The sequence below is a fragment of the Vipera ursinii genome (assembly GCF_947247035.1).
Source record: "Vipera ursinii genome assembly, chromosome: 1".
Classification (NCBI taxonomy): Eukaryota; Metazoa; Chordata; class Lepidosauria; order Squamata; family Viperidae; genus Vipera; species Vipera ursinii.
The window spans coordinates 259,984,290-260,003,368 of record NC_139512.1 but is presented as its reverse complement, the minus strand read 5'-3'; the positions used below and the strand labels follow the sequence as shown (position 1 = coordinate 260,003,368).

The 19,079-nt window shown below is 37.9% G+C and overlaps 1 protein-coding gene across 4 annotated transcripts in view; it reads right to left on the bottom strand.

The window, feature by feature from the left end:
• Positions 1–19,079, bottom strand: part of HSF2 (heat shock transcription factor 2) — a 21,265-nt gene extending 2,186 nt beyond the window's left edge. The window contains exons 1-13 of one of the 4 annotated variants that reach the window (XR_014493411.1): positions 18,840–19,079; positions 12,372–12,480; positions 11,465–11,592; positions 11,140–11,264; positions 10,826–10,901; positions 6,640–6,701; positions 6,474–6,555; positions 3,998–4,143; positions 3,111–3,374; positions 2,416–2,521; positions 2,108–2,161; positions 597–727; positions 190–268 (exon numbers count right to left, since the gene is read on the bottom strand). Coding sequence is in view for 3 of the 4 variants with exons in the window: in XM_083370485.1 (XP_083226611.1) it covers positions 184–268; positions 2,108–2,161; positions 2,416–2,521; positions 3,111–3,374; positions 3,998–4,143; positions 6,474–6,555; positions 6,640–6,701; positions 10,826–10,901; positions 11,140–11,264; positions 11,465–11,592; positions 12,372–12,480; positions 18,840–18,980 (1,378 nt within the window). In the remaining variant the exon portion in view is untranslated. The other 3 variants (XM_083370485.1, XM_083370487.1, XM_083370486.1) reach the window with 3 other exon arrangements.

Genomic DNA, 19,079 nt, shown 5'->3' with positions numbered 1-19,079 from the left:
TAAACAGACAGAAAAACCATTTTTGTATTTTTACAAAATGAAAGTGAAAAAAACCATGTTCAACATACTGTGTAGAAGGTTACCAGTATGCATTGATTGCATTTTGTTCCTATCTAAAAATAATTTCCATAAACTCTGAATACTGGACAAGCAAACAACTTTACAGTATGAAACCTCAGTCACCTGTTTTAGGGTTTGAATTGGGCACATTTGGTGAGTCTTGTTGAGGACTATGACTTTTCATAGTTTCAATTTCCTTTGTTTCCACCTGCGTAAAAGATGAAATGAAGAAAATGTTATACTAGAGAAAAGAGACTTTCAAAGTAAAATACACGTAGCCCTCAACTTAATAACCATTTGTTCTATGACCAGTTACAATGTCACTGGACAAATGGCACTTTCAGCTGGTCCTTGAAGTTATGGGTGTTGCAGGGGCACGATCAAAATCTAGGTCCTTCGTAACCTGCCTGCATTTATAACTGCAGGGTGCATTGCAATTTCCCCAAACCCACCTATCTCCCCCCCCCATTTCTACCCTTTTACCTGCCCTACACTTCACCGCCCCTCCTCCCTTCGTTCTGCTGCTCCCAGCTAACCTTTGCCATCTTCCTTCACTGCTGATGAGGTGTGCCGGTCTGGCCCTTTGTGAGGCAGGTGCTGGCCACGTGATGCCTTCTTCTCAAGGCCGCATGCAGCCTTCCTGAAGTCACATATAGCCAGCATCTGCCTTGTGAGGGGAGGAAGAAGACAGCAAAAGTGAATTTGAGATGGCGAGGGCAGGACAGTGTAAGGGAACATGTGGGCTCTTCGGCCCCTGGCGGTAGCCCCACTTCCCCCTGGCCAAGGTGTATTAATGTTTGGCCATAGCAGTTACTTAGTTGCACACTGCCCTGCTAGCCTGCCATTGACTTTATTAGTTGGAAGCCACGAGAAAGTTGCAAGGAGATCCTTCCTTAAAAGGCCATGATTCTCATTTAATGAAGACAAAGGGACCACCAGGACCACCATAGCTAAGCTGTCTGCTTTATGACTGCATTGCTTAGCTATGGAAAATTCAGTCCCAATTACTGTAATTAACAAAGGACTATCTGTATTCTGCAGCAGTATTTAAAAATATGTGACATGCTCTAATTAGAATAAACAATAAGAACATTAAAAAACAATGACAAACTAATATTTTGCCATGTACCAAGAAATAAATTTTTGGAATTGTAGAAACCTTCATCTGTATTTCCTCTACGTGCATGAAAAAGAGACTGGGGACATTAATACCATAATATACAAATTGTAATTTTATTCCTACCAGATAAATACTTTACATTAGGATGTGCAAAACATTTGGTGCACAGAACAATTTGTTTTGGAAGGTTTGGTCCTGAACCAAAAACATACATATTTGGTGTATTTTGGTATATCCAGGGAACAAAATGGAGCTGTTTTGATATGGACAAAAATAGTTTAAAGGACTGAGGACAGAAAAGGCCAAGATGTCAGCAGATAAGAAGAGACAGGGAGAAAAGGAGTTATTGGGAGGTTATGAGGCTTAGATCAATCAGTGGAATATGCCGTGGCTGAAGGGAGGGAAAAGAAAAAAAGATCCTGAAAAAAAGGTGGGGGGGGGGGAAAGGCAGGCTGGTGGCATGTGCATGTTTGGGAACAGCTAAAGGAAGGTGGAAGGAGATGGACTCTGCCCAATTTTCCTATCCAGATTTTGTTTCATCTGAAGCTTGAAATGACAACCACATTCAAGGTTTCAGTATTGCAAACCGAGTTTCCTGAAATTGTTTAACAATACTTCTGGAATACAAAATCTTGTTGCAGGTTCAAACCAAAATAATTTTCCCATTTTACAAACACTGCTGTTTTGATAGTTCTAGAAGCATTGCTATGAAATTGTAGCACATTCCTATACGGATGTACTAGATAAGACACAGAAGATGGAATCTAGTAAGCAATGTAAAAAGAAACTCAGATCAGTACTAGAAAGCATGGCAATTGAAACAAACAGTAGTAGTCTTAAATTACGACCTTGCTAAAATTCAGACTTTTAAAAAAACAAACATGTGATGTTGTAACACATTTCACTGATGTGCTAATGTAAACTTACTTTTGTACTACTGAAATGACTTGTAGGGTTCATCTGTACAGAACTTGAAAAAAGCTGAACAAAACAAAATGTCACATTTTAAAAAGAAGATTCTAAATAATAAAATTGGCTATTTTTAAATCACACCAATCTTTTATGAAAATGTCTACATTAAAAATATTCTTTAGAAAATTTAAGAACGGGGTTTTTTTTGTTTTCTCCGAAACGTTAAACTTTGCAGTTGGCATTAATATAGTACCTTGATGAAATATTTTAAAAGAAAAAACAAGTTTTATAAAATTGAAACAAAAAAAGCAGCAAATATTTACATCCACCAGAAGATCCGGATCTATGCTGAACTGCCGTCCTGACAGCATAGCCTGAAAGTCCTCTAAACTGCAATCAATGCTCTCAAGGTAATCCAGGAGTTCCACCCTAAAGGAAAAAGAAGACACTCTAGCTTTTTGAGCAGTAACTTATTCCCTGCTTGCCACTTTGGACTTCTAAAATAAAATCAAGAAAAATATACTCTTTTTCATATAATGTAAAAATGCTTGAGTATTTTTCTCTACAGATTCCAGAATATCAGCTGGTACAAAGTATAAAACCCAAGGGCAGCAGCATATAACCACAACTGCCCTGGACACAACCACCCGGGCTATCTGAAATTCATCTGTAAGTGATCCTTAATATTTATCAAGAATGGAGATACACATTGCCCATGGAAATTGATTTAACAGAAAAACCTAATTATTTAAGAATTTAAAGACTTAAGAGTACCTTTGTTATTGTGAATTCAAATAAGTACCCAATTATTCTAAAACTACTGAATTCAAAATTCAATATTCTATAGTAAGCACATTGGAATCTCTTGAATTTAGCCAGTTCCAAACAGGAAAACACATAATCAGCATATTTGAAATATATGCACAATGTAAAATGTAAGTGCAATTTTAAAAGAGGAAGAAAATAAGATGGTGCATAAACTTTAAAATTAAAAGGAACGTAAGAAAGTTTGGCTCACTTTCCAAGAAGGTTGATATTTTGTGAGATCACTCCATTTTCACTAAGAATAGAATCCATCATTGACACTGGATCTTCTGACGTTAAACTCGATTGGTTGTTTAACTGAACAGCACTAGACATTAATGGGTTTGCACCATCTGAGGAAGGACTCATTGATTCATCACAGGAAATACCAACTGGTTCAGCGATTGTATTTTCTTGAATTATAGGTGTATATTCATCCTCATTATCATCTTCTACTATTACAATGTCAGGACTATAGCTGCAATGAAAATGTAAGATTAGCAAAAAGAAAGTGTTTCTTCTGTAATTTGATTGGAAGTCAAACTATTGTCTTCCTCAGCTTTGCTCAGACAGCATTCCTGTTTCTGTATTTCCCTTTGAATAATTAGAAGTTCAACACATTTTGGGGAGGTAACAGAAGGGAGACTAGAGATTTACACAACCAAATTCCACACATTCCACATGCACATTTTCCTAAAACTGAACAATGTGACATTTTAATGTATATTGTATAGAGTATATTGCATAGACTTTAAAAAAAATCACAATCCATTTCACGAAATCCACAAAGTGTCTGCAACACTACATTTATTAGGCATTTAGAACTTTTGCTTCAAAAATAAAACCCCAAACACAAAACCGGCAGCTTTAAGTTACCTCTGCAAAGCAAGCCAGGATTATTAATACTTTTACTTTAGTTATTTGCTACTAGTAGTAATGGCTGATGCAGTCTGAATCAGGTCTTGCCAGATCTAAGCATTTCTATTTCAAAGAAAATGTTGAGATTCTTCTAACTTATATATAGAAGTAAAAACTGCAGGCATCAATGCAGGATTGCCCAAGATTACAGTTATGTTTATAACATACATAGATGTTTCTTACTTGGAATCTGAAACAGTATCTTCACTGGTTTCTGGAGTAACAGGTGTCTTTTCTTCATCTCCACTATCATCAGTGATGTCATAAATAATAATGTCATCTGACAGTTGTTCTCTTTGCTTTAAACCATCACTCCTGTTATGTGAAACCTGTCCATTTACAAGCGGTAATAACGTTAATTGCATATTAAAGATAAAACAGGAATAAGGATAGAAATATCTTTAAAGTGAGTAAGTAGCAATTAAAAGTAGTACATTCAGATGAAATGGATTTATAAATCATTAGTTCAAACACCACAGCTATGGAATTAAAATATGATTTCTAACAGGATAATCATTCTTAAATAATTTAAGAGTAATAATGTAAATAAAAGAAGTACAACTCAAAATAGTTCATTTAATGATTGATCAAAGTCACAATGGTTCTGAAAAAATGTCACTTCTGACCGTTTTTCACACTTTTAGGACTGTTGAGCATCCCCATGGTCCCATGAAAAAAATTCAGGCGCTTGGCAACTGACACATATTTATGATGGTTGCAGTGTAAGGGGTTATATGATCCACTTTTCAAGACCTTCTGATAAGCGGTCAATGGGGAAATCAGATTCACTTAACAATTGTTACTAACTTAACAAGTGCAGTGATTCACTTAATAACTGTGGCAAGAAAGGTCATAAAACGGGGCAAAACTCACTTAACGAATGTCTCACTTAGCAACAGAAATTTTGGGCTCAACTGTTGTAAGTTGAGGATTACTTTTATTGTATTGTATCTCAGAGGTTCTTAGTTCATTTAGGGGAAAGAAATGAACACACTTGCACCTAATCTCAGCCATCAATGAAAAATATTTCGAATGGTATTTATTAGTTCTCACTTCTGTCCTGGAGACATCAATTTAAGCCTTCATGGGATGATTCTTTCTGTCTTTTTTCTCTTCCATCATCCAGCTACAATCCTATTTACAACTCAGTATGCAAGGAGCAGTGATCAATCTTTTTTCACATCTGAGTGACATCAATTATGAAACTCTAAGAGTGGGATTACAGGTTAAAACAAGGCTTCAGTCTCTTAATATTCTAAGCCATTACTTTAAGAGTCTCTTCTAAGGTTTCTGCCTATTGTCCTGAAGATGCTGCAACCATCAAAATTAACTAAAGTCTATCAATAATTCTATTTTGTAAAGATGGTGAAATTTTGATTACTGGAATTTAACTAACATTTTATTTTTATTTTATTTTTTATTTTAATTCCATTTATATCCCGCCCTTCTCCGAAGACTCAGGGCGGCTTACAAGCTTTATTAGATATAAAACTGCCTTTTTGTCTTTTAAACTACAAAAAAATAATTTTTAACCTAATAATTTAAAGATACTATGCAACCCACAAAGAAATGAAAAATCTTAGTTAGGGAAATGCAAATATGCCACAAACACAAGAATAATTAACCTCATGATCTTTATCATTTTCTTTCTACTTGCATTGAATTGTATAGTTTGGTTTAATATAAACCATTATTTAGTCTTTGTAACTGAAGTCATTATAGTGGAAGGAGGGTTGTTATATTCAACAGAGGAAATAAATATGTTATTCTCTTAAAAACATAGTAATGGGCCCAAACATAGACCAGCCATGTTTACTAAAAAAATGACATGGTCATAGAAAAGAAATGCAATGGATAGCATACAGGCAAGTTTATTCCAGTAGAAACCATTCCTACTGATAAAACCATGGGATGGTGATGCCCTCTTATTTCCTGCATCTTGAAAAAAAAGAGAAAATGCTCAAAGTTTAAGAGCCGATTTAAGGGAGAATGTAGAACATCAGGGTAGAAAAAGTAGACCTGTGCAAAGTGATTTGAATTTGCACAACTTCGATTCTACATACAGGTGGTCCTTGACTTATGACCACAACTGAGCCCAAAATTTCTGTTGCTAGGTGAGACCTTTCGTTAAGTGAGTTTTGCCCCATTTTATGACCTTTCCTGCCACAGTTAAGTGAATCACTGCAGTTGTTAAGTTAGTAACACAGTTATTGAGTGAATGTGGCTTCCCCATTGGCTTTGCTTATCAGAAGGTCACAAATATATATGATCACACGGCCTCAGAACACTGCAACTAAATCGCAAATATGAGTCAGTTGCTAAGTATCTGAATTTTGATTATGTGACCATGGGGATGCTGTAACGGTCATAAGTGTGAAAAATTGTCATAAATTACATTTTTTCAGTGCCATTGTAACTTCAAATGATCACTAAATGAACTGTTATAAGTTGAGGACTATCTGTAATCTGTAGTCTACAGCCACAATGAAAATAGTTGTTAATCTGTTTATAACTGCAATCACTAATCTCCTCATAATAAAACAAAAACTTCATTTAAACTGCTTTTCAACTGTATCTCAAACATCCATAATAAGATAGCTCCTCTAAGGTAGATAACTATTTACTGTTTTATTTTTTAAATGTTTTAAAATTAACTCACATGTTTGTTTTCTGATGAGTCTTTGACAATCTGCTGAAATAAGTTAGACTTTGGAGCCCCATTATTATTCAGAAGCAGTGGGCTAAATCAGAAAAAAAAATGTTAATGCAGTTCTAAAAGCTACATTTTTAAAAAAAAATCCAAGAATTTTAAAAAATGAGCTTACCGTTTGCGTTTCAGACTCACAAGCTGATTATTTTGAACGAGAGTAACAATGAACTGCACAATCTGCAGAAAAAAACAATGCTTTAGTGCATTTCAATCTCAAATAAGATAAGATAGTTAAGATAACCTTTATTGTCATTTTTTTACTGTAGGCACAAAGGCACACATCAAAAAATGAAATTTAGTTGGCCGTGCTCAAAGTGAAACACATCCTTGACACACACTTAAACATACTAATATACAACATATGGACAGACCCACACCCCTACATATACATAACAAATAAATATTAAATACTGTCCAACTTGAATATATAACAGAAGGAGGAAGCTTGAGAGTTCACAAGGTTAATGCTGTATGGAATGAAACTATGGCTGAATCTGGATGTTCTGTTTCGGATACCACGAAGCCTCCTCCCAGAATGTAACAAGGAAAACAGGTCGTGAAGAGGATGTGTAGTGTCCCAGATAATCTCAGACCCTGCTCAAGCAGTGCTTCTGTGCTATGTCCTGGATGAGAGGGAGGGAACTGCCAATTATCTTTTCAGCCATCCTCACCACTCTCTGCACTGCCTTCCTGTCTTGAAGCAGTGGTGCTTCCAAACCAGACTGTGATGCTGTATGACAGGATGCTCTCAATCGTCCCTCTGTAGAAAGTACTAAGGATAGGAAAAGGAAGATGTGCTTTTCTCATCTGACGCAGAAAATGCAGGCGCTGCTGTGCCCGCTTCACCGGTGTCTCACTGTTGACCGACCAGGCCAGCCTACTCATTAGCTGCACACCCAGGAATTTGATGCTAGTAACCATCTCCACAGGTGAATCATTATTGCACAGAGAAGTGTGGCTGTACCTGCCTTTTCTGAAATCGACAATGATCTATTTGTTTTTTCCGGTATTTAAAACTAGGCTGTTTTCTTTGCACCAGTTCACTGACCCCTCAGCCTCCTCGCGGTAAGCATCCACACTGTCATGATGAATATGGCCCACTATTGTTGTATCATCTGCAAACTTCACAATATGGTTGGTGGCAAACCTAGCACAACAATCGTGGGTCAACAGGGTGAACAGCAGCGGACTTAGGACGCAGCCCTGAGGAGAACCTGTGCTGAAGAAAATGGTATTAGAGGTATTTGTTCCAACTCGCACATATTGGGACCTGTTGGTAAGAAAATCAAGAATCCAGTTGCACAAAGGAGAGTTTAAGCCTAAAGGGCCGTTTCTCTACTAGATGCTGCGGAATGATTGTGTTAAACGCCGAACTGAAGTCGACAAACAACAAACGCATGTATTTCTTTCCTTTAAGTGCTTCAAGCTCAGATGGAGAACAGAAGAAATAGCATCCTCCATAGAGCGATTTGGTCGGTAGGCAAACTGAAGTGGGTCAAATGCTGGTGGGAGGCTAGATACAATAATGTCCTTTATCAGCTTCTCAAAGCATTTCATAATGGTGGATGTCAGTGCAACTGGACGGTAATCATTGAGGCCTGTAATTGTGGACTTTTTTGGCACTGGCAAGATGATAGCGTCTTAAAACACGATGCAACCACTGGCTGCTGCAATGAGATTGAAAATATCTGTGAGAACACAAGCCAGCTCATCTGCGCATTCCCTAAGGACACATCCAGGGATGTTATCTGGGCCTGCTGCTTTCTGAATGTTAACTTTCTGCAGTGTCTTCTGGACAGAGGTGACATCAAAGCTTAGCACTTGCTCATCAGGATGGGGCACAGCTTTCCTAGCAGGAGTGCAATTTGATACCTCAAATCTACCAAAAATGCATTCAGTTTGTTTAGGAAGTCTGTGACGTCCTTGAATCTTGATGGAGTCACCTTGTAATCCGTAATGGCCTCAATTCCTTGCCACATTCGCCTGGTGTTTGTTGGGTCCTGAAAAAAGTTCTGAATTTTCTGGCAATGGGCTTGCTTTGCAACTTTAATAGCATTTCTCAGATTTGCTCTGGCTGTTCTAAGTGCCAGCATGTCACCAGATTTCAAAGCCACATTCGGTGCTTTCAGCATCTTGCGGACCTCGTAAGTCAGCCAGAGTTTTTCATTTGCCCTCACAGCAAAGATTTTCAGGACATAAGACATCTTCTATGCACTTTTGGATATATGCAGACACCGTAATGGCACGCTCAACATTTGTATGTTGGTTATCAGTAGCTGCTTCCTTAAACATGCCCCAATCTGTGCACTCAAAGCAGTCTTGTAATGCTTCTATAGATCCCTCTGTCCAAACCCTGACCTGCTTTACTGTAGGTTTCACTCTGACTAATAAAGGTTTATATGCTGGAATAAGCAGCACTGAGAGATGGTCAGAGGGGCCCAGGTGAGGGTGGAGGATAGCTTTGAAAGCCTTCTTGATGTTGGAATAAGCAAGATCCAGTGTATTGTCCCCTCTGGTTGCAAAGTCCACATATTGATGGAAAGGTGGCAGGGTAGCTTTCAAATCCACTTGGTTAAACTCTCCCACTGTAATAAATAAAACAAAACTACATACCTCTATGGAAATAAGTCTGAACTTAACAGAATTTGTTAATTTACATTGAAAATTAAGTTTCTTGTGCATAAGAGAACAAATTGTTTATCAAGTTGCACAAAAACAAAAGAGAAGTCATTCCTAGATGCTTCAGATGGCTTGGACATGTGAGAATAGCTGGTTCATGAAGCTGTCAACACCTCTGTGGTTCCTTGATACTTCTAAAGAAATATTGGTGCACTCCCTTCGAAAGAAACTTTCCCTAAAGTAAGTAATACAAGTAGTCCTCAATTTAGGACCACAATTGAGCCCAAAGTTTGTGTTGTTAAGTGAGACGTTGCCCATTTTACGATTTTTCTCACTACAGTTGTTAAGTGAATCACTGCAATTGATAAGTTAGTAACTTAGTTGTTAAGTGAATCTAGTTTCCCCATTGACTTTGCTTGTCAGGTCGCAAAAGGTGATCACATGATCTTAGGACACAGCAACGGTCATAAACATAAACCAGTTGCCAAGCATCTGAATTTTGATCACATGATCATGGGGATGCTGCACAGGGGAGAAAAATGGTCATAAGTCACTTTTTTTGGTGCCGTTGCAATTTTGAAGTGACTAAATGAACTGTTGTAAGTCGAGGACTACCTGTATTAGGCAAATATTATCCTGTTTCTAATCTTCCCCTTTAAGGGAAGTTGTTGAGAAGGCAATATGGTTCCAGATGCAGAATGCTCTAGATTTAACAGATTATATAGATTATATGGATCTTTTTAATCAATTCTAGAAATGAACAAAATGGGACTGGTCATTTTGGTAGATCACCTTTGACACAGTTGTCTTGGCCTCTTAGGAACTTTCTAGACTGCCTACTATTGTTGGGGATTCCAGTCACTGTTTTACAGTGGTTCCACTCCTTCCAAAACAAGCAGTTCCAGTCAACGGCAGTGGGGAGTAAAGGCTGGTTCCATGGATGTTCCCTTGTCAGCTTCTCTTGTCTCTGTTGTTTGACATGTACATGAGGCTGCTAGGAAAAATCTCCAGATAGCGAGGTAAATTTTGCCCCTCAGAGCAAGGAAGGAACATTTTTTTCTATATTGTTTTTTTAATTGTGCTGTGTACATATTTTCTTAGTAACACCAACATTCATAAATAAAGCACTTGCATCAATAACTTGAGCTAAGGTTTCTGCAATGAGAATAAGTGATGGATAGCCAATATGAAGATACTTGAAAGAATTCCTACATTACAATGTAGCCTAAAGCATCAAGTATTATATAAAAAGACTTCTGCTGAAGTAATAAGGAATATGACTTTTCCACACACATTCCATATCTGCTCTGTTTTATTCTGGAGAATCTTTCAGAGCTTTTGGGATAGTGCTTAAGAACTTACTATCTTGACAAAGAACAAAATGAATGCAACCCAATCAGTCCAAAGATAATGAGTGAGGCTGTATTTTACCCCTACCCCCATAATTTTATTTTTGTTACGTCTTTTCCCCCAAAGAACTAATCATTTACAACATTTGAGTTAATTTGTAGGAACCAATTAATATATTTTTAAGATTCTGATTTTGCAGGAATTTTTACTCTCCAATTGCTGTCAGTAAAAAGTATTTAATCTGTTAATTTGTATTATATTCACTAAAGCCATTTTTCCCCTTCACATAGATTATATATGAAAATGAATCTGAGAAAAATTAAGATAATTACCTTCCGAATAACTTGTTGCTGCTGCAGATGTTTTGCTCTCAATTCTGCTACCTCCCGCCAAAGTGATTCATTCTCTCTGTTTCAAGACATTTATAGTTAGGGCAAAGATTAAAATGTTTGCATATGAGTATTAGAAATGTATCCTGAAAAACAATATTAACAATCACTAGTATGACACAGATAATTCTATTGATATGAGACATAATTTTTAAAGTTATAGAAATTTTCACATTAAAACATTTGATATTAAAAGGCCAGTTTTTCCAGTTTTGATAAACAATAAAGTGATATCATATTGACTAACGTGTATTTACTTCTTCAATGCAGAAAGCCTGGACTCAATAGTTTCTTGTTTAATTTGAACCTTCTGAGCGCTGCTTATAATTTTAGACAGATCTTCTTGGCGAATTTTATTTTCTTCAGGCTTCGAGGAAGAAACCTGTTTAAAAAAAACATTCCAGATGCAAATGAGTAATAATATACAAGTTGATAACAGCTTGAAATAGGTCTTCTGTGATAATGGAAATTGAAATTTGTTTTGGAAATGAATTCCAAAATACTATGATGCCTGTGAGATATGCATAATATAGGTGAATTTCAGCAAAAGGTGTTCAAAGTTCTATAAAACTTTTCACTAACCTTTCTTTTAATATGTTCCAATAAGTCTTCCCGTCCTTGTTTGAAATAGGGATGTTGGAACTCAACAGGACCATCTCTTTCCAATTTAACAATACCAGAATCCACATGGACCACTTTACGGAAACCATCTGAAAAATTACACCCACAATGTAAAAATCAAGAGGAATATTCAAAGGCTTCATTCAAACAAAGTGAAGATTTCCATACTTAAACAATGTAACAAACATTGCAATTCTCATGTAAACAGTTTTGCTAATATATAAGACAAAAAAATTAACATAGGAAGCAGTACCTGATCACTTACTTCCCCTTCTAGCTTCACAGATAATGCTATTTTTCTGGGAAGGATGGGGCAATTGCAAATGCAACTGTTTTGTTACTATACCACTTGATATGTATAAAAAATACTATATATAAACAAGATTTCCTTCCGAAAATTGGGACATAAATTGGCCCTGCTACAACTGAGCAGAACCTAACCTTTCAGGTGATACTTATTATCAATACCATGGAATTTTATTCTCAATATATTTGTGAAAAAATAGTTCTGCTAACTGATGCTTAAGGACATATTACAACAGTTAAGTCTTTTCATAACCCTGAACTATAATATTCAATAATGACACAAAGCATGAAAAAATATTAACTATCCTTCTTGGGTTTTAGTGTTTCAGAGGACCTAGAACACTGGGCATTGAAAATTTCAGCAAATGCAATTCTTAAAATATAGCAACTACATTCCTTAGAAATTTGTTTATGTTCATGATCAAAATTTAATCTTGAATGACTATAGAATGTACTAATGTAAAACAAAAAAAATAAATTTACTTCAAGATTAATAGTATAAAACATTCCACATTTTAAGTGCATATCTAAATATGTAATATTACTTTAAAAAAATCCTCACACATATTCAGCTGCCTCACAAAGCTTGCCATGTTGTTGTGCTTGAAATACTTCGGAAGAATCTCTTTTGAAAACCTTTGTTCATCCAATACGAGGAAACTCTGGCCATTCTGAAATTAAAGAATCACATACAATTATGGTGAGAATCTATATAAAATGAAAAATGTTTTGTATATATTTACAACTAACTTCTCACTGAAGCATTCTTTAATGTATGTGTGTGTGTATATATAATAGAATTTAAAAAATAGTTAATATCAAAATTATGAGAGCTTTCACTGAAAATGGTAATGATTATGAACAAGATTAACACAGAATCTTAAAGAGGCAAGTCATGAATACATTAATGACAGGAACTCAGATCAAAGTACAAAACAGTTTAATATTGTGCTTGACCATATAAGAACTGCCTAACAAAAGGAATTTTGGTTACAGGTTATTTGGTTGGTTCTAAAACATGTAATTTTTATTATTTCAACTTCTAAGAGTAGTGGTGGTGCACTGGTTAGAATGCAGTATCACACGCTAATTCAGCTCACTGCCAGAAGTTTGATTATCACCAGCTCAAGTTTGACTCGGCCTTCCATTCTTCTGAGGTCAGTAAAATGAGGAGTCAGATTGTTGAGACAATATGCTGACGAGAGGGCTGTAAAAGCACTGTGAAATGGTATATAAGTCTTAAGTGCTATTGCTATTGTTTTGCTATTGATGTGTCCTTGGAAAAAGTGTAATGATGGTGGCACACTAATGATAAGGGAACAAGCTGGGAAAGATGTTCTTCCTTATTCATTTGGGGAAATACTAATTGCCTAATGAGATAAGTAACTCAGACTATTGGAGAATATGGTTTTTAGTTTCTATGGAAAAAGCGATTATACCAGTGAATAAATCTATGAGGAAAATTTAAGTTTGGAATGGGAGAATAAAATCAAGATATGAAAGATATAGACAAGGTGTCTAAGCAAAAAGGCAGACTAATTAATAGGCTAAGAATAACAGAACAGCAAATCAATTAAGAACCAAGAGGATCTAACAGAAAATTATCTACTAGAACAGCAGGTTAAGAAATAATAATAAATTTAACTTGTGGACTAGAAAGGAGAATATGAAACACTGGGTAGCAGAAGTAATAACAAATGAGGAGACAGAATCACTGTAAGGCTCAGACAAAGTTTTGGTATAAAAAGACTGAAGAAAAGAAAAAAGAGGTAGGAAGAGACTTGGCACATCAAGAACTAGAGTCAGACAGGGCCCTTGATTGACACTGCATAGCTTGGCATATGTGACATAAATTATTTTTAACTACTGTTTTAAAATAGTAGCTATAGTATCTCTAGCATATTATCAAATATCATTTTTTCCAATTACGCAGATTTTATTATGTGTATGTGAACCAGTTTTGTGTAGTGGTTAAAGTACTAGATTAAAAACTAGAAGGCCCATAGTTGCTATATATTTCCTGCCTTAGGCACAAAGCTAGTTGGGGGATCTTGGACAATTCATGGTCTCTCAGCTCTAGGAAGAAGCAGGCAATGGCAAACCAATCCCAAAGCCTTGCCAAGAAAATTGCAGGGACATGTTCAGGCAGTCAGGAGTCAACACTAGCTTTAAGGTACTCCCCCCTCCCCCACCAAAAGTGTGTATAGTATTTTAAAATGTTTAAATAGTGTTACCGTATATGCAATCACAATTAGCACTGGAATCTCAGTCACTGAGTGAAGCAGTTACTAAGCAAGTTGTCATGCAACTATTTTGTTCTACATCCGCAATCCTGGTTGCGATTAAGTGATGTTGTGGATCATTAAGCAAAGTCATAGGGTACGGACAGTAAGATGCCTGGGGAAGGCTTTGCTCAGGAGCTGAAAATCCTCCCAGCCAAAATCCAAGCAGCATTTTCAGCCCCGAGCAAAGATACTCATCCGTGTTCTGTGATGGCCTTCCCCCATCAACCCAGCTGAGACCCCCCCTGCCCTCTTTTCCTTACCAAATTGCATCTACATTCAATGCTTAGATTTTAGCTTCCTCTCGTCTTCGGGGGTGGCTGAAAGAGCTGCCTACCAAAGGAATTCGGCTTCCTTCTGCACCCAGAATGGAACTCCTTCGCCAGAGTGCAGGAATGGAGCTCCACTTTGGCAACCTGCTGGAGTTCAGTTTCCCTCTGTATGTGGGAAAAAAACCTGTCCAAGTAAGGTACAGGAATACAGCCCAAATATCCAAGTTTAGACTTTTTGTTTCCGCACCCTGCCAAAAGAAGTCAGCTATCCTCCATGGGAAGGAGAGAGTACTTGCGGCAGGGTTCAGAAATAAAGCAAAATCTTTAAGATTCGAGCTGTTTCCTCACGAATTCAGCTCCCCTTGGCAGGCAGCTCTTTCAGCCAGACAGGAGGCAGTTATCTTAGCAAGAAGCAGCAGCTTGCAACCTTCCCTTTCTAGATCAGCTGGCAAAGATTGCAAATAGCTATCACTATGATCATGGGGTTCTTGGCAACCCCCTTGTAAGTGCGAAGAGATTGCAAATACCAGATTGTGATCATGTGACCACAGGAATAGCGTTGCAATGTTTTGTGCTGGCTGAACTGCTTTATGGGCTATAAAACACTGTTTCTGAGGCCATTATAATTCTGGACTGATGTTAAATGAAGGTCATAAGTCAAGGACTGCCTGCATATAAACTAATTTTTTGTAAGAGGTTTATAACACAATTGAATATTATGTATATAACCCAAATGACAAACTAAACATTATGGCTTCCCCAAATTCAGTATTTTAACTTGAGATTTTTCTGGTCATTTCTCTAAATTATATATTTTGGGGAGAGTAATCTTAAATGTGGCTCTGATCCTTAATAGCCCCAGCAACAAAATCAAACACATGACAATGGTTGCTAAAGGAATCAGCATAATAGCAATGACAGGTAACCTGCCTATCATTATGTCCATTATGATTATCAAAAAAAGGTAAAAAGTTCAGAAATTCTACAACAAAATTACTCTATCCCCTTCAGACACGAGGCAAGATGATCATTTTACTTTTATACCAGAAATGCCCTGCCACTGTATGTAGCTTACTAGCATCAATGTAAAATCATACCGATATAGATTTAATATACCAGAGTATCATGGGTTCTGACAACAAAGGGGATTTAGAAACAATTATATTCTAGAAGACTAGGATTTATAGACCTATTTTTATATCATTAAGATGACCTAATGGCCTATTTTACCTACTAGTGATTAATCCAAAATTCAACATTAAAATAAAAAAACAATAAAATATCCAATTAATGCTAAAAATAGACACATGCAAGTGGACATGACATAAAGGCAATGTAAACTATGAATGTCTCCTAGGATCTGCTCAATGTTTGCTTTAGTCATCTAAAGAATATGCATGAAAATTGATCACCCTAGTTTCCAATCCCTATTGCAACCTGTACAGAGCCAAAAATAACCTTACAAATCTTATTCACTATGCCAGCGGAAATAAAGTGGTATAAGATAATTTCATAAGTTTTTCTAATATTATTTATATTCCTTTGAGAAAAAAAACAACTTTGAAGTTGTAACAAGGAAACAATTACAACATCTCCACTTTCAAACATAATTATTTGGCACAGGAACAGATATGCTTATAAATTCTCTTGCCCTTAATATCTAGGAATTCTTTTGTAAGCAATTTCTTCAAAATAGTAACTTAACCGTTACGTTGTATTCTCTGTAATATTTTTGATACCAAATACTGATCTATGAAGCAACTCTCTCTCCTAATACCATATTAGGCTATATATGAACTATTTCCACATATTAAATTAGACCCAAGACAAGGACATTCTATGTTGAAAATACTCCAATATCTACAGAAAAGTCTACTGAAATAAGCCCTACTTATGACACCTAAATCTACTGATATTATACAAGTTTTCCCACATGGAGCTGATGAAGCTACAGTATCTGTTTACAAAAAGGTATGGGGCAGTATTATTGCCCCAATTTTTTTGCAGTCAATAACTAAATCCTAAATGGATTTGCTTGCATTTTCTTTACCACATTTGAACTCAACCACTGTAACTTATGGAATAGAGTTACTATATCTGACCCTATTTTATTTAGAGTAAGAAAACGTATGAATGCATATTTACATTTACTCATATTAGAGTGAAGCAAAATCGGGACACTTCAACTGACCTTGCTGACTATTTCTGAACCTATTTAAATGTTAATAGTAAATACATCAGCGCTAAGGTAGCTAACAATCAAAAGATCAGATAGGCCTGTGGTGGTGAACCTGTGGCACACAGAGCCCTCTCTGCCACTGCCCTAGTCCTAAGGCTTCAGCTGGGTTTTATAAAACCTTTTCGCTTTAGGCCTCTGCCGCCATGGGCAAAGAAAAAAAAAAGCTCAAATCAATTTCAACTTCTCATAGGAGAAAAAAAAATCTTGCAAAGTTGGAATTGCTTGATTGAACTTTTTAGTCCCACCCAGTCTGCCGTTACTACCGCAGCCACACCCACTCAATGGGCCATGCCCACCAGGCACCCAACAATACATAAGTTGGTTTTGGGTTGCAGTTTGGGCACTCGGTCTCTAAAAGGTTCGCCATTACTGAGATAGGCCATGAAAACAAGAGTGATCTAAGTACTGTTCTAAACAACACTCCTAGTAAATTGCTTCCCAATTCCAACAACCACTGACAGAAAATTAGCTACCAAGAGTAAATTTTGAAATTTTACCTTCCAAGAAATATTTAATGAGTGGCCCTGTCTGGCTGTGCAATCAACACAGGTAAAATCAATCAATGGTGGGTTCCAGTTTAAAAATGGAAGAATGTGGGGCGCAAACTCCACTTCCTGTTTATTACAAGGACAACCCCTCAAACACAAATATTTTTCTTGCAAAAACTTTGAGGCAAATACCTTCAGAAAAACTTTCAAATAAAATGAAAAACTGACTTGGTGAACAAGCAAAACAGCATAAACTGAGCAGCCTGATGAGACTTATTGAAAATGCAGAATTATATCCTACTTGAGAAAGAAACGATGATAGCCTAATATAAAAGTGAGTTCTTTGGGTTCAAAAAAATTTGGCCAACTATAGGGATAGGACAATTACTGCATTCTTGGTCTATCACTGCATTCTTGGTCTATCTTAAAGACCTTGAAGGCAATTTCCCCAGGTGCATGAGCAAGGAGGAGAGGCAAGTCCAGCTGGTAATGTGGCTTTTATTATTGAAATTATAATTTACCTCAAATGTCAGCCAGCCACATAAATTTAAATAAAATAGCTCAGCCAGAGGTTCAGGGCATACAATCAGTATGAACATTAAATTGATGAATTTAACGAATTAACATTAAATTCAACATCCTCTTTTGGGTACCAAATTAACACTATTGGAAAGTACAATAGTACATATCTGTTTAAGCAATCCGGTCTGGTCTGACGGGTTCTGTTTTAATTATTGTTTTAAGATAACTATTTGTGCATTCTGTTATTTATGTTCACTGTTCACCGCGCCCTGAGTCCTTAGGGAGAAGGGTGGAAATAAATAAATAAATAAATAAATAAATAAATAAATAAATAAATAAGTAGGTAAAAAAGGTAAAGGTTCCCCCGCACATGCGTGCTAGTCGTTTCCGACTCTAGGGGCCAGTGCTCATCTCCGTTTCAAAGCCGAAGAGCCAGCGCTTGTCCGAGGACGTCTCCGTGGTCATGTGGCCGGCATGACTAGATGCCAAAGGCGCACGGAACGCTGTTACCTTCCCACCGTAGTGGTCCCTATTTTTCTACTTGCATTTTTACGTGAAATAAATATTCCCCAAATCAGACTGTTCCACGCGCACATCCCTTACTCGCAGAAGCAGCTTGATTTGGAGCAGGGGGTGTCAAGAGGGATGCTTGATTAGCTTAAGAGATCAGCTTCCTCACTCAGGACTACCGGGCATGTCAGGATTCCCGCACCCAGGGATCTCTCTCCAGTTCTGCATAGAGCCCCAGAGACGTGCCCCGTGCCGGTCTCGGTCCAGGCCCTTCTGCAACGATGCTTCCCATTCGGAGGATTCCCCCTTGGCGGCCTTGCAGTAGTCCTCTTTGGACGCCATGTGACAGTTGGGGCCTCCCAACGGCCTCGTCCCCGGGAAGGACGAGGGCGCTAGGCGAGCCCGGGGAAATGACCGAGGCGGGGAACCGGGGCGGGAGAGTTTACACGGGGAGGTGACAGGATCCGATAGCCGTCGGTGATCTCGGGACAAACCTTCACCCGAAAAAAAATAAATAAAAACCGTGACTCACGCCGGATCACGCCCCCTTTCCTCTTACAAGCGCCGCCTGCCGGGCCTTTTGTCCCGCCGTACGGGCCAGAGGGAGCCCGGCCGCGAAAGCAAGGCTCCAGGAGGGCAAGCAAGGGAAGGGAAAAGGCCGGTTCCCTTCTCTCTCTCCCCCTCCCTCCGCGGCGGGCCCCTCTCCAGAACGCCTACCTGGCTCCAGGTGATGAGCTGGTTACTGGGTGCGTCGCCCACCAGCGCCCAAAGTTTACTTAGAAAAGCCGGGACTGCCGTGGCGGCGGCGGCGGCGCCCGTGCTGCCCGCCGACATGACCGGCTGCTGCTGCTGCTTCATTATGGCTCCGCGGAGTAAGGGAGGGGGGGCGGCAGAGCGGAGGGAATCCGGACCGGCGATCGTTCCTGGCCTGGCGCGCCTGCGCAAGCTCGCGAGACA